General features: G+C 38.1%; 1 protein-coding gene across 1 annotated transcript; it reads left to right on the top strand.

The window, feature by feature from the left end:
* The first annotated feature begins 17,480 nt into the window (after nt 1-17,480).
* On the top strand, nt 17,481-20,921 carry LOC142177025 (uncharacterized). Its single transcript, XM_075245484.1, has 3 exons — nt 17,481-17,855; nt 20,493-20,678; nt 20,778-20,921. Exons 1-3 carry the CDS (start codon nt 17,481-17,483, stop codon nt 20,919-20,921), a joined length of 705 nt encoding a protein of 234 aa, XP_075101585.1.
* The last annotated feature ends 1,273 nt before the right edge of the window (nt 20,922-22,194 follow it).

Consider the following 22,194-nt stretch of genomic DNA (forward strand, 5'->3'; position numbering starts at 1 on the left):
CTTCCTGGAGCCAAAGCCTATCTACATAGTCTTCAATTTGTATAGGTTTTTTTAATAGATAGATATTGGAACATAGTCGAAAATAGCTGTTTAGTATACTGTAGTCATTTAATGAGATAGCTAGCTGTGTGAGCTAAGCTATGGGAATGTAAATATTTCTTTGGTGATTAATAAAAATAAGTTAGTTACCAAAAAAAGAAGAAGAAGAAATCATACATCCCTTTTAAATTTCTTTACGAGCGTTATATGCATAGCAAGTCATATCGTCTCCATCATGATGAACTAGCCACTACTTCTTTGGGATGAGTGCATCGCCGGGTTTATGTTTACATTGTCTGCTTCCTGGGGTTGTTGATATTTTCAATGAAAGGGGGAAGAATTCATACCCGCTTAGCCATGGTCGCAAGGACCTTAATGGATGGTATTGAAGGACAAACTTATACTATCATCCTAATAATCTTAGCTGAGATGTACCGTGCTCTAGATCAGTGCAAGCATGGGTTTGGATACTTTGAGGGTTGCAATCTATTACTACAAGTCTGGCTGATGGAATACTTTCAGAGGGGTAAGTATCGTCAACAGCTTCTGCGAAGGCCACTAAATGGCTACATAGCCAACCATCACCCAAAGAAAATGACGTTTATTCCAGACAAGTTTGCAAAGCCTGGAAATGTTGTAAGTTAGGTGTGTTTCTTCAGTAATCTGACAGACGAGCAAGGGCATTGGATGTTTGAATGGTTTCCTAGTAGTGAGTTCATCATCAGGTCAAAGGAGACTACTTATTTGGTACTGATCAGGCTGTGAGGTATCTACTCTTATGCTCCTATATGGGTAATGAGACAAGCTGGAAGAAAACAAGTCATACCTCGAGTCTCCAACATGGTCCAGTACAAGGCATAATTCAAGGGAGATGTCATCCCATTCAAGTTCGAAGCACAACACATGTGGAATCAAAAGATCATTGTGGAAGGAGAAACTGTTGAGCTAGACAGGTATCACGCCAGTCATATGTACTACTATCTATCATGGCTGGAAGACGACGTAGCTGGGGATGTCAAACCAGGAGTCAACCTGAAGGATATGATTATAAATAAAGTGGCTGAGGCACAGGTGAAGTACAAGAGACTACGCAAAAGGGTGTTCGAGTCCTAAGCTAAACATCTGGAGCAACACAAAGTGGACATGGATGCGATAAGGGAATGAAAGGAGATTGCCACTAAGTCAACAGAGGAATACCTAGAACAAAGATTGATGGAGCTAGAAGGGAAGATGATAAAGAGACTTTTGGATTGTCAAGACATGGATGACGATGAAGGAAGAAAGCTGGCAAAAGCTTATTTATTGTTGGATATGCGCGATCTGGGAAACGTGATTGATGGAGTCAAGAGAACCAAGCATGGAGAAGGTCCTTCAGGGACCAAGTAGATTAGGAGATGATGTTCTTTACTTCTTTCTAGTTTAGATTAGGTTTCGATGTAATAAAGTTAAATGACATTAGTAACTTTATTTTATTATTGTCGATTTGGTAAAGATTATTTTGGCTCATTTTCGCATTAATGAAATGAAGCAAACATTGACACCAATTTTCTCCAAGTCTATGTGTCGCTTAGGCCTACCTCAGGCACAATGAGGTCCCCAAATTAGGACGCAAATTATTGCATGACTTTGTGAAACATGTTTAAATATTGCGAACACTCTTTTATTTCACCTTACTAACTAGGTTACCTTTTGTTTTTCTTTATTTCTGATTATTCCCATCCCCAAAGGTTGGTTCGTGCATACTGGCATCATCAACATACCACACTAGATCCAGAGGTCATCCACCTCCTCTTCTACCTAGTGACCCAAAAGGCAAAAGCAAGGGCAAAGGGAAAATAGATAATTTAAGTGAAATCCGGAAAGACAATGTTGTTGTGGCGGAAAATGTTGAAACTTCGGATGGTAGAAGTACTACGGGGCAGAATGAGTTAGTCTTACGTTTGGAGCAAAAAATCCTGGAACTATAGGGCGAGCTTGAGCAGGTCCGAAATTTGGCAAACCTTTCCCTTAATCTCAATGTTCCCGATGGCACTGGTGATCCGAAATTACATCTAAGAATATATTGTGACAAGCTTGCCGGAGTGGGTAAGAATGAACAAATCCACATGAATCTGTTGATGCGAAGCCTTACAGGAGACGCTTTGTCTTGGTATATCAGTCAAAACCCGAAGAAGTGGGCAAATTGGATAAGTATGGCATCAGACTTCATGGATAGATTCAGGTTCAATACAAAGAATGCGCCAGGTGTTTTCTACATTAAAAACCTCAAGAAGAAACTGACAGAAACCTTCCGTGAGTATGCTACTCATTAGAGATCAGAGGCCGCAAAGGTAAGTCTAGCACTTGAAGAAGAACAAATGAACAAGTTCTTTATTAGAGCTCAAGATCCGCAGTATTATAAAAGGTTGATGGTCATCGAGAATCACAAATTCTCGGGCATCAAGCTAGGGGAAAGAATAGAAGAAGGAATCAAGAGTGGGATGGTAACTAATTTTGAGGCACTACAGGCCACAAATAAAGCTTTGCAATCAAGAGGTATTTCAAAGAAGAAAGAAGTGGGTGCCGTGATGGTAGCCCAGGGCCCTATGTCTCCTCTCACATACCAAACATCTCCTTCCACATATTAACCCTCACCCCCAAAATACCAATTCCCAGCTACCACCTACCATACATATAACACTCATCCTGCATATTACCATTCACCTCCACCCGCTTTCCAAAGCTACCCAAAGCCACATCCAAATTTCGACCGTAGGCCTCCTAGACAATATACCCCAATTATTGAACCCATAGCCCAACTATATGAAAGACTGAAGGTCGCTGGTTAAGTCACTTCTATTCCTAATGTTGTGGAAAATCCTTCCTGATGGATCAACCCTAACAAAACACGTTCTTATCATTCAAGCATGAATGGTCATACCATCGAGGAATGCCGCACATTGAAAGACAATATTGAGACACTGATTGGCACTATGGTTATACAAGCAAAGAAAGCTGCACCGAACGTCTGTAACAACCCTCTCCTAGATCACATAGGTGAGGGAGTGAATGTGATAGAAACTGACGAGGAACGGGATCAGAAAGGGTCCATTGGACTCATTCAAGAGGGAGACGCTCCTAAAACATCTCTGGTCACCCTCACGCCAGTTGTGGTACAAACCCAGATGCCATTTGAAGTTGAGATAGCTATACCTTTCACTGTAATGGTGGCTCCCACACTATCTTACGAGCCTAATACCATCCTATCGGATTATGTTGCGGAAGCAAGAAGAAAAGGTAAAGTCAAAATGGAAGAAACAGGCGCCGCGCAAGGTATGACTAGAACTGGCATGGTTTAAACACCTGAGAATCTGGGAGGAACTAACAAGGAAGCTGTACCTAAACCACCTGCTCTTGAGACCGACATTGGCGATCTTTGGAGGTAGATACAAGTAAGAGAATACTCTGTTGTTGACCACCTAAAATAGATGCCTGCTCAGATATCCATCTTATTACTATTGCAAAACTCATACACGCACAAGAATGCTTTGATGAAGGTGTTAAATGAAGCTTATATACCCGCCGGCATCACTAGTGGAGAGATGGCTAACATGTTTGGACAGGTATTAGAGAGTCACAAAATCACTTTCCATGAAGATGAGTTACCACCAGAAGGACTTAGTCACAATAGGGCGTTGCACATCACAATGCAATTTGAGGACAAGTTCATTGCCACGGTCTTGATAGATGGAGGTTCGAGCCTGAACATATGCCCACTGACCAATCTAAAGAGATTAGGTAAGGGCCTGCACGAGATGTGAATGGGAAGCATGAATGTGAAGGCCTTCGATGGATCTTAGAGAGCCACTATCGGGGAAATCAACCTTGATCTACAGATGGGTCCGACTTGGTTTGATGTTGAGTTCTAAGTGCTAGACATATCTGCTACTTATAACCTATTGTTGGGATGACCATGGATACATGTAGCTAGGGCATTGGCTTATACTCTGCACCAGGCTGTGAAGTTCGAATGGAATCATCAGGAGGTGATAATTCATGGAGATGGAAGCAACCCCATCTACACCAATCAAACCGTTCTAGTCATCAAAAATAGGAGGAAGTTGGGCAGAGAATCATATCACCTCATTTAGCGGGTGAACGCAATTGAAAAGGATCGATGATGGAGCAAGAAGATAGAAAGCATATTGTTGTGGACGGGATATGAACCAGGAAAGGGTCTTGGCAAAAAGCTTCAGGAGATCACTAAACCTGTACAACCACAGTACCATGGCATGATCTTTGGACTCGGATGTGAATACACCGTGCAAGATCATCAGGATTGAATACCACCATGGCGCGCCCCTTATTATCCGCTGGAACAACCCATACCACCGTTGCACCAGACATTCAGTCAAGCTGACATGATATGGGGAACCGAAGAAGATGAGGTTTTCGCCGGTATGAGGAAGTTGTTTCTAGATGACGAAGACATGGACTGCAGTGCAACTGTTGAGGAGGAGGAGGAGGAGGAGGAGGAAGACCTTACCATTCAGAAAATGAAAGAGGGAGTTGTTCTCAAGAACTGGACCGCTTCACCATCCCGGGCTCGCCGAGTTCCTGGGTAGCCTGGCAAATTAGCATGAGTTATTTCCAAATTGTTTCGAGCATTTAAGACATTTTCAGTATTTTATTTTGAAATAATTACTCGAGCCATTAAGTCGTACTTTTTGACATTTTAAAGTTTTATTAATGCATTATTTCTTTTCATATTTATTATTATCTTTTTACATTCTTTTCAGCATAATTATTACATATCCTGATAAACTTACGACTGAGACATGTAATGAGACAACGCAACATAAGGATAGTGATTCAGAAGATCTGAAAGACGATATGATACCTGATGAAATTGTCAAAGAAATAGAGAATTTTGAAAACAAACCGAAGTCTAATTTGGAGGAAACTAAAGCAGTTAACTTAGGGGATTCCGAGACGGTCAAGGAAACTCGTATAAGCAGTCATCTATCACTGTCATATAAATAAGAGTATATCATGTTCCTAAAGGAGTATGAGGACATCTTTTCATGGTCCAACAATGATACGACTGGGTTAAGCACATCCATAGTAGCTCACAAGCTACCCATCAATCCCACGTGTCCATCGGTAAAGTGAAAGCTCAGAAAGTTCAAGCCAGATATGAGTTTGAAGATAAAATAAGAGGTCACCAAGCAAATTAAAGCCAAGGTTCTCCGAGTGGTCGAATACCCGACCTAGTTAGCCAACATTGTGCTTGTTCCAAAGAAAGATGGTAAAGTTAGAGTATGTGTCGATTACCGAGATCTGAATAGAGCAAGTCTTAAGGATGCTTTCTCGCTGCCTAACATACACATACTGATTGAAAACTACGCCAAGCATGAACTCCAATCCTTTGTCGACTGTTTCGCAGGATACCATCAGATTTGGATGGATAAAGAGGACTCCTAAAAGACTTCCTTTATCACACTGTGGGGAATATATTATTACAAAATGATGTCGTTTGGTTTGAAGAATGCTGGGGCCACCTATATGAGGTCCATGAAGACTATCTTCCACGACATGATACAGAGAGAAACATAAGTGTACGTGGATGATGTTATCATCAAATCTAAAATAAGTTCGGATCACATAGCAGACTTGAAGAAATATTTTTGACCGACTTCAAAAATCCAATTTGAAGTTGAATACTGCAAAATGTGCCTTCGGAGTCCCTGCTAGAAAGTTATTAGGTTTCATCGTCAGCCTCCGAGGTATTGAGTTAGACCCGTCAAAAATCAAAGATATCCAAGATTTGCCACCGCCAAAGAATAAGAAAGATGTGATAAGTTTTCTAGGGTACCTCAATTATATCAGTCGTTTTATATGTGAGCCAATCTTCAATATGCTAAGGAAAGATGCTGCAACAAGCTGGACTGAAGAATTCCAGAAATCCTTCGACAGAATGAAGGAGTATTTATCTAAACCGCCCGTGTTGGTCCCACCACAACCAGGAAGACCCCTGTTGCTTTATCTGTCTGTGTTGGATGGGGCATTTGGTTGCGTTCTAGGACAACATGACAAAACTAGAAGGAAGGAGCAAGTGATATGTTATTTGAGAAAGAAGTTCACACCATACGAAGCCTGGTACTCTTTGTTAAAACGCACCTGCTACGCTTTGACATGGATAGCCCAGAAGTTGAGACATTATTTATATGCGTACACAACATATCTCATCTCAAGGATGGATCCACTAAAATACATTTTTCAGAAACCCATGCCTACGGGTAAGTTAGCAAAGTGGTAGATATTGCTGAGTGAGTTCGACATCGTCTATGTAACTCATAAGGCAGTCAAAGGGTAAGCATTGGTGGATCACTTGGTAGAAATCCCGTACACAGAGAATACGAACCGTTTAAAATGTATTTTCCAGACGAGGAGGTATCGTTTGTAGGAGAAGATATTACTGAGGCATACAACGATTGGAGGATTTATTCGACGAAGCAGCAAACTTCAAAGGAGTGGGTATCAGAGTTGTCTTAGTGTTAGAGACCGGTCAACATTACCCGGTATCCACAAAACTCAGGTTCCCGTGCACCAACAATATGGCGGATTATGAGGCCTGCATCCTGGGACTCAGAGAATGCTACCCACACTCAGAAGCGCACGCTCCGAAGATTGGCCAATAATTTATTTCAAAGCGGAGGAATTTTGTATAGAAGAACTCCTGACCTGGGATTATTGCGATGTGTCAATGCCAAGGGGGCGGCTAGATTGCTCGAGAAAACACATACCGGAACTTGCGGACCTCACATGAATGGTTTTGTTTTGGCCAAGAAGATATTAAAGGTAGGGAATTTTTGGATGACTATGGAAATATATTGCATCAAATATGTTCAAAAGTGTCACCAATGCAGATACATGCTGATATGATACGAGTGCCGCCCAACGAACTCAATGCAACGAGTTCGCCCTGGCCTTTCTCTGCTTGGGGCATGGATGTCATCGGACCAATCGAACCCACTGCTTCAAATGGACATAAGTTTATTCTGGTGACTATATACTACTTCACAAAATGGGTTGAAGCCACATCTTATAAGGCGGTAACCAAGAAGGTCGTAGCAGATTTTGTCCGGGACCGCATTGTTTGCCGATTTAGAGTACTTGAATCAATAATTACTAACAATGCTGCCAATATTAACAGTGACTTGATGAAAGCTATGTGTGAAGCATTCAAAATCAAGCACTAGAATTCTACAACATACAAGCCTCAAATGAATGGAGCCGTAGAAGCCACCAACAAGAACATTAAGAAGATATTGAGGAAAATGGTAGAAAAAATGGCACGAGAAGCTATCATTTGATTTACTAGGGTATCGAACCACAATTCGTACATCAACTGGGGAAACTCCCTATCTACTATTTTTCGGTACTGAAGCCGTTATTCCTGCCGAAGTAGAGGTCCATTCATTAAGAATCATATAGGAAGCCGAGCTCAGCGATGCAGAATGGGTATGGAACCGATATGAACAACTAACTTTCATTGATGGAAAAATAATGAACGCAGTGTGTCATGGTCAACTCTACCAGAATAGAATGGAAAGAGCTTTCAACAAAAATGTTAGGTCAAGGAAATTCACACCTGGGCAATTGGTACTAAAACGGATCTTCCCACATCATGATGAAGCAAATGGAAAATTCTCACCAAACTGGCAAGGCCCTTACATGGTTCACCAAGTATTAACAGGAGGAGCACTTATAGTTGCAGAAATGGATGGGGAGATCTGGCCAAAACCCATCAATTTGGACACAGTCAAGAGATACTATGTTTAAGATTGTGTTTGCACTTTCTATTTGATGTAATTGAACTACGCTTGACCTGATTCTCGTTTAAGAGGGGATACGTAGGCAGCCTTGTGGGTTTGGTCACATCATAATAAAATCTTCATTCCCCCTATGGTCAGAAACTGGGGCAAGAACCCGAGTTTGCCCGATCTCATAATGTTTAGAATCGCCAAGGACTGTATCGCCAGAAGTATGCATTTAAAAGTGTGTCACAGTCACCAATTCGACAAAATTAGCTACTCTAATGCATTATCACATATTTCAAACAACTATATTTTTATATAACCGATTTATCACAAATGCATGTTTTTTCAAAAAATTTCATTCTTTCTATAGTAGCCATACGTTACTCGGGGTGACTCAAACAGGACCTCAAGACAGGAGCAAAGGCAAAGCAAGGAATCGAGAGCACGAAACCTTCCCCCCCCCCTCTAAAATCACAATTTCCCTTTGGATAGAGGCACAATGTATATAACAAGAATGTCCGCAAATATATATACACAACAAAATTACTACCTTCGCACGAACAGAAGTCGCCAAACGCAAATGCGTCAAGCTAAGAAATACTTTTCCCTCTCGCATTTAATCATTGCTTTTCTTGCATAAGGCTAAGCACTGTCCTCATCATCGCATAAGGCTAAATGTTGCATTTCTCTGCATGAAACTAAGCATTGTCTCCATTCCTTGCATGAGGCTAAGCACTGCCTCTATTATTGTATGAGACTAAACATTGTCTCTACTCCTTGCATGAGATCAAACATTGTCTCTACTCCATGAATATGGCTAAACACTGCCCTCACCATGGCATGAGGCTAAACACTGCCTCCATTATTGCATAAGGCCAAGCACTGCCTTTCATTGCATGAGTCTAAGCACTGTCTCCAACCCTCGCATGAGGCTAAGCACTTCCTTTCCTTGCATGATACTAAGCACTGTCTCCATCCATTTCATGAGGCTAAGCACTGCCTCTATACTGCATAAGGCTAAGCACTGCCTTTCCTTGCATAATACTAAGCATTGTCTCCATCCCTCGCATGAGGCTAAACACTGCCTCCATATTGCATAAGGCTAAGTACCGCCTTTCCTTGCATGAGACTAAGCATTGTCTCCATCCCTTGCATGAGGCTAAGCACTGTCTCTATCCCTCGCATGAGGCTAAACACTGCCTCCATACTGCATGAGGCTAAGCACTGCCTTTCTTTGTATGAGACTAAGTACTGTCTCCATCCCTCGCATGAGGCTAAGCACTGCCTTCATACTGCATAAGGCTAAGCACTGTCTCCATACTGTATCGGACTAAGCACTACCCTCATATCACACAAGACTAAGCCTTGTCTTGTCTCGTTCTCGCATATGACTAAGTATTACCTATTTTCTCTATCAAACGATCAATATCACCGCACCTTTGCATTTCATGGGCTGAAACATCACCACATTGTCCGAAGGCGTCATAGTCTGAGGGCATCATCCTCATAGCCCGAAGACATCATGCCATGGCCGGAGGATCTATCAAATTGCGTATCATTATTCAAAGGCATCATAGTCCAGAGGCCCATCCTCATGGCCTGCGAATCCCTTATCATACGCTTCATGGCCAGGATGTCATAGTCTAAGGATATCATCCTCATCGTCCAAAGACAAATCTCATGGTCTGAAGGGAATTTGCATCATGTTTAAATTTTTGCAATAACCCATATATATTTACGTGCATGTGTTTTAAGTTTTGCAGGTAAATCGGGAGGTAACCGTTCTACATAAGCAACTCTCGCTCCGGTTTCCGTTCACGACGTTCACATCCTTCGATCGCCTCAAACGTAACCAATGTCATCAATTGATTATCCTTTGTTTTATAACCGTTCAAATATTTGCCTTATACATCCGTAATGATCAAATACGCATTCATAGCTCCACCTGATATCATCCGTTACTTACGACACTATCCTACCTAAAAGATCCTTTTTTGAAACATACGACCACTATTATAACAACTCAATCGGTTTCGTTCGCCGTTAGATCTAGAACTACACACGGCCCGATTCCCGTAACCAAGGATATGTAAGAAACTCAAGAACTAGGGTTCGACCCCCACTATTTTCAAAACACATAATTCCTCACTAACTTCGGACCAAATTGGTCATCATTTTTCTTTACCCGACAATTCGTTTATCATTCCCGGGTAAAGAGGGACAACTGTTGATACCCAATTTTGCCCTCATATTTTTTTAAATAGTACATATACTCTCAAAATATCATTTTGCATTATTACTTAATTTACAAGAGTTATAAAAGTATTTTCTATAATTTTCATAATTTTTAAAGCTTTAGAATTGATTTTCTTGCATTTAAATTACTTGAATATTTATTAACTATCCTTTAAATTATTTTGTGATGACTTAATCATTTAAATTTATTATTTACATCTACATATATGTTTTATAATATTTTACTTCATTTCATATAATCATCCTTGCATTTTGATCCACTTATATAATTTTGCAATAATAGCCTATATTCCATGCATAATTACATTTATTACATTATTTATGCTAAAATAGCATTTTTATAAATTTTAAGTTAATATTTTCAATCATTTTATTGCACAAGTAATATTTTATTATCTATTAATTGTTATTTTAAATAATTTTTGTGTATTTAATTATGAGCCCAATATAGAGCCCATTTTCGGACCAAACCTTAATCCCATTTTCCCCTATCAGCCGCTCTCAATACCTCTCAATCCCTTTCCTCTTCTGAGAAACCCTAGCGGCCGCCTCTTGATTTCTCTCCGATTGCAACATAAAAATGGAATCAATCCATGATTTACTTACCTATTTTGTGATACTTTGCTATTGTATATGCATCTGCGGTGTTACTTAGTTCTTGCTCTATTTTTGGCAAGAATTCCTTTCATGAGAAGGCTTAATTGACTCCGATTTTGTGAAGATCTGGCGATATTTCATCTATATATACCCTACAATGAATGATTCTCGCATTTCCAATGAGATTCATGGCCATTGGACTTAGCTAAGGTTTGAAATTTCGATTTTCCCTTTATCGGTTCTATTACTGATTGCATGAGATATTTTTTCCTTATTTTGTGATTGATTAATTGTTTTCTATGTTTGATTGTTCAATTTTCACTACTATATAAACCCCTCCCTAATCCCCTTTAACGAGGCGGAAGAACTATTCTCTCATACTCTCACTCACTCGATATTATTTTGAATCTATTGTTCTTGGCCGGCTGAAAGCCAAGGCCACCGGAATTCGATTGCTTAACGTCTCTCAGTGTGAGTACTGCCCAGGGTTCATCTGAGACCCTTGGGAACTCTAACGCACTGAGAATTTTAGGGTTTCTGCCGTTCTCTCTTTGCTACTGATAAGCAAGCTGTTACTAGCATTTAGTTTTCTATCTTATTTGCTCTTAAGTTCTGCAAATTGGTAAGTACTGAGACTCTCGCAATTTCAATTTTCTTGTGTTCATGCTTTGTATACTTATGTCATTTAGGCCTTTGTGAATCAATATGCTATTGTTCGCCTCTATTGGTATTCTTGTTTTCCTTTGGAATTAATTCCGTGCCTCTGTGTTTTTCTAGCATCTGAACTTGTTTGAACTTTAAGCTTCGATGCATGCCTATTATATGTGTGCAACTTTAATAATTCGGACTATTCTGATTACCTATTATTTGTTATGAGATCCTTCTCATACCTTGCCTTGGGTTCTCATACTGAAACTCTTAGGGGATCATCTCCTTGCTTGAATGAATTCCTTTTTGCTGATCTTTTATGTTTAATCAAGTGTTTCTTTAAAAACTGACCATGATCATGCGAATCCCATGTTACAATATTGTCTTAATGTCCAACTGAACATGTTTTTCTGCTATTTGCAATTTTAATGATTGTACTCCTCGACTTGTTAATCATGTATCCTTTAGCACTGCCTAAAATCTCTAAGGTAGATTTCAACGTTTAGCTTCTTCTCTTATGTATAGTCAACTAGCATGAATCCTGGTGTTTGTTTTTCCTATTAGCCTAGAATTGATGTATGCTTTTACTCTTTTACCTAACATGAGCTTTTAGGGTCTTTGTGCTATGATCTATGCTCAGTATGTTAAGCCTCATGATTCAATTAAGTGATATGTCTGCCAAACTATGCCCACTAGCATATTGTTATGCCGTCACATTCTCATTAGGTTCTCATATCAAAGCCTCCATGTTAAGGCTGTACTTCACTTGCTCTTGTCTATAACACTGCTAGATTCTCATGTTCAAACCCATGACTAAGGCTTTTGAGATAATTCTGGACCATGCTTTTCTTGAAACTTTATTTGAGATAGTCTACTATCCTACTATAGTTAATATTGTTGCTCTTAATCTCAGTTCTAGAATGACAAGCATAAACTTGCCTTATATGTGTCTTGTATTCCTTCCAATTTAGCATGATCTTGTTTATATACCTTGACTAGAGCTGCTACTAGTTACATTTTTAAGAACTGAGTGTTTAAATTGTTCAATTAATTCTATGAGCCGTGTTACTCGTTTGGTCAAATTTGGCATCCATTTGGGTAAATAAATTATTTGTTGGGCCTGGGATGGGTCCATATATATATTGTTGGACTTGGTCACAGGATTCAGGGGCACTCTAGTTGTGTGCTTGTGAGCCTGTGGTTTGGGCCTGCTGCTTGGTCCGGGAGTGAGGCTGTTGAAGGCCTGGGATATCCCTGGGTTACTTTGTATTGGGCTTGTGATTTCCTTAACGGGCTATGTACTTGTTTCAGTCTATAGTTTGTCATCTTTAAGTATGTATTATTTCATTCTGGGCCTGTAATAATTTATAAACAGACGATGGGGAGATTAGTGAAAAAAGGGGTTAGGGGTATCCTAATTCTTGCATAAACGGGTAAAAACATGCCTATAGGATCTACTTGCTTTGCTTGTTATGTTGATTCGATATGATTTATTTCTGTGCACACATAGAAAACTATGCCTATAGGAATCACACACACACTTCACTTAACTTATCAAAATATGTTGGCTCAAGTAATTGCCACACTTGTTTCCAGGTGTACTACTAAACTCTTTAGATAGTATGCCTATAAGATATAATAACACATGTTTTGCTAATGTCCATCAAGATACCATATCTATAGGGTTTCAATTAATCAACCAATCAACTACTTCTATTACTCTTGGTACACTGCTCCTTTAGATATCATGACTATATGATCTTAATCAATTACTTTGTTACTTAGTCGCATTGCCACACTTAGACAACCTGCCTACAAGGATAAAGTATATAAAATCAATTTCAATTGTTAACTACAAGAAATCCTGCCTATAGGACAGTGTCACCTACCTAAGAAATATATATGTAAAATTAGCACTAGTAATTCAGAATTTTGGGATGTTTCACTGCCTCATTACATAGATAACTAGAAATCATGCCTATAGGTTTGTAATGCCTTCAATCTGAAAATATGCTAGCCTAAAGTTACAACGCTGCTTGTATGATACTGAAATCCAGAATCACCTAGAAACCATACCTATAGGACTTTAAGTCTTGATCCTAAAAACTGTCTATTGCTGAATCTGCCCACGTGCAATTTGCTGTTTATGTGTGGAGATTAACTTGAACCCTTTCTTGCATTTATGTGTAGTCCTATCTGTTTTGAATATCGCCTAGTTTTATCATTTTGAGCAATCTAAGCTGAGTCTAGAACCGCTTAATAGTAGGTCCAAAGCCTCTTGGACCATAAGTATGGAACGGGTAGTGCACACATAGGGTACGATTTAGAAATTGAATTAGAGCGCCTTTAAGTAACAACCTCAATATAGTAACTGGGTAGCAAGAGATGATAGTCTGTGCCCGCTAAATAATATGAGCAACCCCTACCTTATGTGAGTTGCGAAATATTATTTATGTTACACAGGGTGATCCTTTAGGCTAAATAACTTAGGACCCCACTTTCTTTATGTACTTGTTATTTACACTTAGTCATTTAACATAGATCGACGTAATTATATCCTTGTAGTCATTAAGATTTGTACCGATTCTCATGTGTTATAATAAGATTCTTCTACTTCTGAATTTCTCTTTATTTACTTGATCACCTAGACTTGTTACATAATCCACATAGTTTAAAGTTCGACTAGGACCCATAGTTGTGGACCTCAAAGAGTGCCTAATACATTCTATTCAAGGTAATTTGAGCCCTTACCCGATCTTTGGTGGCGTTGACTAGTCAAACAGAGTTATTCACAAATAAGTGCCCTAACGCACCTTGAAATCGTTAGGTGGAGACTCTTCTCTTTTAATACCTCCTTTAAAATAGTTGTCACACGTCGAAACCCGCTTTCGCGAGAAAATGGGACGCGACAGCATCGCGACTCTGCTGAGGAGATACTTAGGCTCTTACCATAACGAACTTGACTTATGTTAATTACTTTCTTTATTTTTTCTTCATTTGTTTTAAACTGCTATGACATGCATATCCCTTCCCTTATTCTTCTTTATTTGTTATGACATGTATGACCTCTCTCCATCTACTTCATCTTGTTAAAAACTGCTATATTATGGCTCTTCCATCCCTATTTCCCTACCTGCTTCATTACATTCTCGCATATTTTCATGATCTAAACTAACTTCTCTTTTGTCTTTCTTTCTTTTCTCTTCTTTTCATATTCACCTTTGTTATTTTATATACTGCTTTTACGTACTTTTATCATCCAAATACTTGGAAATGTGTTATTATTTTTGCATAAAGCATGCTCCGTATCATACTCCACTTGTGCCAATTATTAATATAGCGACGCTTGATGAGTGTCCGCGCTTTCCTAAAATTACCCTTTTTAAATCGGAAAGGCTTATTTGCAGTAGACTAGTCGATTAGCGGTGCGGTCGACGGTCCCGTGCCTTTTTCTCCCAAGTTGCCCACTTAGGAGTACCGGTCTAGACCCCTCTAGAAACCCCACTCCAATTTGAAATGCATCATGCTAAACCTAGTACGGGTTGAAGCGTTATTAACGCAACAACCCACTTAGATAAACCTTGTCCAAAGTCCAACGAGATTTTCATAATTCCAAAGGACACTATCATATTATGTACATTACTTGAAGAAAATGTGCCAACATGTTGATCATTATTGCGTAAGTAGTCGAATCTGGAGGGGGAAAGGGCTAACTCTTATTTGTTTGTAGAAAATGAAGCACAAAATCCCCAGGTTCGGTATGGTCCAGAATATCACGCCTTTGCTATTTGACTGGTGGAAAGACCTTGCGCCTTGTGACAAGAATCATGTGAGGAGATTACTTGGTGATCTGCCATCTTTGCTGAATATTCAACCAAATAGGGAATTGATCCAAGCCGCTACCATATTTTGGGATGAGAAATGAGTTGTTTTTTGTTTCGGCAATATAGAATTGACTACTCTCCTAGAAAAAATAGGAGTTTTTGCCAAGTTACTATGGGATAATCCGGGACTGCTAGTACCAGAGAATCGCACTCCCCGCAGGTTTTTGAAAATATTGGTTTTTAAGAAGATTGATGAACTGCTCTATCTGAAGAAATCATACAATGCTCTCAGCACACGTAAGCTAATGTACGCTGGTTGTGGATGCCATGGGGAAAGGCCGAGGTCGCGGACGAGGAAGGCCAAATAAATCACCTATTATTGCTTTCTGAAGCTCAGTAAGCTCTAGCTCTCAGCCTAGGAAGTCAATTCCACCCCAATAAAAGGAGATGATACCACCGGAGCACCAATTGATAGAGATGGTTACGAGTGAAGAAAGATCATCTTCAATTGATATTGGAGTGAGCAGGAAATTGAAGCTTAATGCAGATGAGACAATAAGCCAAACTGACAGTGCTTGTGCAATTAGATATGGAGAGAAAGCCAATGGATCAGTAGCCATGGCTAACCCTAAACAGAGTACTGATGACAATAACTTAGCAAAGAAAGGGGAAAATACAAAGGAACAGAGCAATGATAGAAATGAGACCATAGATCCAAAAATTGGTACTGAAAGCCCTAAGGAGTAGACTAATCCTACAAGCAGAATTGAAGTCATTGTACCAAACATTGATGCTGCACTAATTCTAGCAGTATTCCCCACGCATAGCAGAGATGGGCCAAAAACCCAGGTGAATTTGTTTCAGTAGAATCGAGAAGCTACACACGATATGACACTTCGATACATACCTTCATAAATTGTTGATGGACAACCAGTTGTGCAACTAGAACTCCAAGATGTGGCGAAAGAAGAGGAGAAATGGAGTGTAACGATGATTGCATATATAATTGGGGACAATCCTGGTTATAATGCAATGAAAAGGTATATTGTGCGACACTGGCTAGATATTACTGAACCTGAACTGTTCTTGCATGATGAAGGCTATTATGTGATTAAGTTCCAATCGATGGTGGATAGTCATAAAGTGTTCTATGAGGGGCCACAAACCACTAACAATAGACTAATAATTCTAAAGCCTTGGACACCTGATTTTGATTTAAGCCACGAATTTCTAGCTGAGATCCCTCTATAAGTTATATTACCTAAACTACCTATGAGTTGTTGGGGTAATGAATCTTTAAGTAAGATCGCCAGTGAAATTGGAAAACCTTTGTTTTTAGATGAATGTACTACTAAGCAAATAAGAATCTCCTATGAGAGGATGCTGATAGAAGTTAATGTAACAAAGACCCTGCCGACAGAGATAGCTATTATGGATCCTAGAGGCAGAAAATTTTAACGGCAGTTGGTGTATGAGTAGAAGCCTAATTATTGTGACAAATGCCAGAAGATTGGGCACATATGTCCTACTCAACAAGGACCTAAGATGCAACAGAATGAGCAGCCAAAACGAAGAAGAGAACAAAAGAAAGTAACATATGAATGGAGAACTAAAGCACCAGTGGGGGTTGAAACTACCAATAAAGTGAATCAGCCACAAACTCCTACAACATAACAACAGGAACAAGTTAGCTTAGTTGTGGTGACTAAGGAAGCTAACTTGTCACAGGAGACTAGAAAGATTCAAGAGATTGCTGAAAATGAGGATACAAGAATGAGGCCAACAGGTAAAGGCAAAGAGGTTGAAAGTCCAGTGATGAACTTAGAAAATTTTCCTTTACTGACATCTCTTAGTTATAGGAATAGTCTCCATAAAGGGTCCATGAGTACCAGTGTGAGCTCCTCTCTACCTCATGACAGAGGTGGGGGCACTCACAAGACTCTATGACTTAGCTAATATGGAATTTTAGGGACATTAATAAATAGTACAAGCAGAAAGAGCTGAAGAAATATCTTATAGCTAGAAACATAAAGCTTGCTGGTATCATAGAAACTCGAGTTAAGGAACATAATATGAAGAAAGTGTGCCCCATACTGCCCCTGACTGGAAAATTTTATACAATTACACATGTGCAACCAATACAAGAATTTGGATAATATAGGATCCGTGTAATTATAAAGTTACTCTAATAAGAATAGAAGCACAAACTGCTCATTGCCTAGTTAATGGAATCAGAGGAGATCAAGAATGTCTACTTACTATGGTTTATGGATTCAACACTATTGAGCAGAGGAAATAATTGTGGGATAATCTTATGGAGATCGGCCATGGGGTCAACAAACCATGGGTCCTTGGAGGAGATTTCAACTCTGTGTTGCAGCTTCAAGACAGGATCAATGGGAATCCAGTAAATCTTGCTGAGATTCATGATTTCACAAAATGTGTACAAGAGTTAGGTATTAATGAATTGGCATGCGAAGGTGATTACTACACTTGGTCTAACAAACAAGATGGAATGGACAGACTCTGGAGTAGAATCAATAGAATGTTTGGCAATTATGAATGGATGATGCAGTGGGGACACATCACTACTGTGTATGATGTTGCTTTCATATCTGATCATAACCCTATGAGCTTGAAATTCACAGTAGACCAAGGCAACAGGAGAATTCCTTCTAAGTTCTTCAATGTATGGGTTGATCATGAAAACTTCCTCAGTATTGTACAGCAAGTGCGGAGTCAAAGAGTATACAGATGCTGTCACACCTCTTTTTTACCACACAACTCTAACCTATTACGAGGCTGAGTTAGAAGAGTTTTTTCAATTGAAGTGACGTTTTGAAAAGGGATTGTTTATTTGGAGTCGCCACTTGGAATTGAGTTTTGATGTTCCAAGTCACCTTTTATCTTGAATCCCTTATCAAAAGGAAGGTTTGACTCCTAATTTATGGTCTACGAAAATAGAAGACCGAGTAAGAAATTCTGTTGACCGAGGAGAAGGTGTAAGGCACCCCTCGAGTCCTGTGGTTCTAGTACGGTCGCTTTATTGACTAAATGTAAGACTTAAATTAATTTTTGACTATTCTTGTAATTTATTGGTTGTGGTTTGCCTACTACCGCTTAATTAATTATTGCATTTTATTAATTGTTTGGATCCTGATGCAATACATACACAAGGTATTTCTTTGAAGTTGGATATTAAACCAAGGTACGGAACATACATATGGTTAAAACATAATTATTTTGAATTTAAAGGTATCAAGACGCGGGAATGCGCACATGATCCTTTTATTACTTAAACATATCAATCCAAGGTTCGGGTATGAACACATGAGCTAATATTTAAAGACATCTAAATTTTTTCTAGAGTTTTAGAGTATCTCAATTATTTTGCCTCTTTTAGATTCGAGATATTTAATTATATATTTTAATATTATTTTATTACTTATTGCAACGAACCTTGAATTAGTTCATGGCTCATTTCGCTCCCTCACAATTATTTTATTTCTTATAACGAGCTTTGAATTAATTCGCAATCCTTATCTCTCATTTATAATTATATATTTTTTAAAGCCTTGAAATGTGTCTAGGCTCAATGAATTGTATTCTCCCGCAAACCCACTCTATTAGCATCATTATCAACAAACTAAAAGAATGCATGTCTAGAAACTCCAAATCAGAATCCGAACATGCTAAAATAAAAGAATATTTAAAATAATAAATCAAATCACAAATAGAACCAAATATAGATATTCACTATTAATCACAATAAATGAAAGATCAACATAAAACTAAGAAAAAAAAACTAATCAATGGAAATGTCACCCACTTCTCTCGTGAGTTTTATAACACTGAAAAAAATATATTCCAAACAATACATAAAAGCAGGATTAAAATAAAATCTAAATCCAAAACATGATACAAGGATCTTACATAAATGTTTGAAGGGAAGTAAAACTTTCTTTTGAATGATGATACAGTCGTAAATTAATAGCCATTAAAGAACTCATGGTCAACTTGACTTTAAGCTTCAGAAACTACTTATTAATGAATAACACAACATCATATATAATATTATGGATTAAATTATTCTTATTTATTTAGCAATAACGTCATTTTAACACCAAAAACAAAAACTAGGAAAGAATATAGTAGCCTCGAAAGAGTGAATAGGACATGCTAAAGATTTAGAAAAATAATATTTTTAAACACACAACAAGGATTAAGAGAAAAATAAAAACTCAAATAATAAATAAAATATAAATTAGGGAAACACAACAACTTCATAATAGATCTTAATTCTTCTTAAATAGCTATCTACAGTTTATATTCCGACAAACACATTAAAATATATTAAGCAAAAGATTAGAAGAAAACCTGTAGAGCGAGGTTTCTTTAATAAGAATAAAAACTAGTACAAACTTTAGCTCCGAAAATTTCAAGTGAAAATGACAAGCAAATAAAGGAAATGGGATGTATGTGACGAGAACCAATGTCACCGAGAACAACCGAAACCAAGTAGTAACCAAACATCCACTCGTATCTCTCACTGTTTGAACTCCATATTTTAAAGCTTTTTCAAAGAAGATCAAGAAGTCAAATGTTTTCTAAACTCTTCATTTCAGATTTTATTTTTTCGGTCCCTCCCCCCTTTTTAAAGAAAATTTTGGTGGTTACCTTATAATGTGCAAAGGAGTTGGTTTACATGGGAATGAGTTGAAAAAATATATGAGGGTGTGTGCTAGACATGAGAGTGGGAGTCATGGGGTAAGTGTTTAGGTAATTAATAGGAGAAATCTTTTGTATTTTTTATTTTGTTACTTTTTTGTTCTTCTCGTTAGTTGCCTTTTTTTTTTTAAAAATAACTTTTACTTTTTTTTAAATGAATAAAAAAAAAAGTAAAATGCATAGCTAAAGATATTAGTCAGCTACTTTTATACTTAAATATTATATACATAAGAAAACTAAATATTTACACTATAGTTTAAATTATACTAAGAAAAATACTATAACTTATATTTAAAATTAGAAGAATTTTCTTCTATTTAAAAATAGGAGCAAAACTTATACTCTAATAATGTGAATATTTTTTGTAGTTTTTAATTTTCTTAAATAAAACCTATTAAAAGTAAGATAAAAGTTTAAAATATCAAAATTAGACCTAAAAAAAATATTTACACTAAAATATTAAGAGTAAGATAAAAGTTTAAAATATCAGGATTAGACCTAGAAAAATTATTTACACTAAAATAGTATAGAATCCGGGAGTGGTCAAAAATTAGGTATTCACAGGTGAAAAATGCAGGACATTTGGATGAAATTGTAGAAACTTAGACCATTTCTCAAGAAACTTAATATTGAAGAGTTTAAATTCATCAGACAGAAGATTGATACAGCAAGGAACGAGCTTCTCATAGTTCAAAAGAGCATCAATACTAATTGTACTGATGAGCTGACTGAGAAGGAGACAAATCTTATCCAAAGCCTAGAAAAATGGGATATGCTAGAAGGAGTCTTAAGACAAAAAGCTAGAGCTAAATGGATAAAGTTAGGAGACTCGAATACACGATAATTTTCAGCTGTGATAAAGGAAAGAGCTCACAAAAATCAGATTCAGGAACTACAATCAATTGCAGGATGTAGATTAATTGATCCAGAAGCTATAAAAGTAGAGAATGTTGAGTTCTATAAATTACTGATGGGGACTACTGCTCACTCAATACCTGCAATAGACAAGCTGGTTATGCAGAAGTGACCAAAGTTTTCACAACAACAGAGAATGGATTTGTGTAAAGATGTAACTGAGAAAGAGATTTATGAAGGACTATGCTCCATTGGAGAATATAAAGCACCAGGAATAGATGGATACAATGCATACTTTTTAAAGAAGGCTTGGCCTGCTATCAAAGAGGAAGTCTTAGAAGCTGTGGCAGATTTCTTTTCTACAAGCAGGATGTACAAAGCTATCAATTGCACTGCCATCACATTAGTGCCCAAGACTGCCAGACCTAAAAATGTAAAGGAGTTTTGACCAATTACCTGTTGTACTGTGCTATACAAGATCATCTCTAAAGTTCTTGCAGCTCGACTACAAGCTGTCATTCCCAGTATAATCAATGAAGCTCGGGCTAGATTCATTCCAGGGAGAAGAATTGCAGACAACATAATTCTAGCTCATGAACTAATGAAAGCCTACTCAAGAAAACATATCTCTCATCGGTGCATGATTAATATAGACCTTCAGAAAGTATATGATTCTGTGAAGTGGCCGTATATAAAGCAAGTCATGGAAGAGATGGGATTCCCTCAGTTATTTACCTCATGGATAATGGAGTGTATTCAAACTGTCAACTATTCCATCATTGTCAATGGGGAGCCAACAATTCCCTTTAATGCTGCTAAAGGATTAAGACAAGGTGATCCAATGTCACCTTTCTTATTTGCGATTGTTATGGAGTTTCTGGGTAAATATCTTAACTGTCTAAAGGAAGATAGAGAGTTCAAGCATCATCCTAGATGTGCCAAGCTGGGGATAACTCACCTTATCTTCGCTGATGATCTACTGCTATTTACCAGAGGTGATATCAATTCTATACAGGCAATACAACAAAATTTTTTGCAATTCACCCAGGCATCTAGGCTGTAAGCAAACTTGACCAAAAGTGATGTCTACTTTGGTGGAGTTTCTACAGAGCATAAGAAGAAGATTCTGCAGCAATTAGGATTCACAGCTGGAGAATTACCCTTCAAGTACCTTAGAGTTCCACTATCAAGAAAGAAACTCAGTATACTACAGTGGCAACCTCTTATTGACAAGATGATTGCAAGGATCACTTCTTTAACTACAAAGACATTGTCCTATGCAGGGAGGGTGCAGTTAGTGCAGAGTGTTTTGTTTGGAATCCAAGCTTTCTGGGCTCAGCTATTTGTGATACCTACCAAGGTGGTTAAATTGATTGAAGGAATATGCAGATCTTATATCTGGTCAGGTGGCAATATAATCATAAAAAAGCTTTGGTTGCATGGGA

This window comes from Nicotiana tabacum, chromosome 23 (genome assembly GCF_000715075.1).
Source record: "Nicotiana tabacum cultivar K326 chromosome 23, ASM71507v2, whole genome shotgun sequence".
Taxonomy (NCBI): Eukaryota; Viridiplantae; Streptophyta; class Magnoliopsida; order Solanales; family Solanaceae; genus Nicotiana; species Nicotiana tabacum.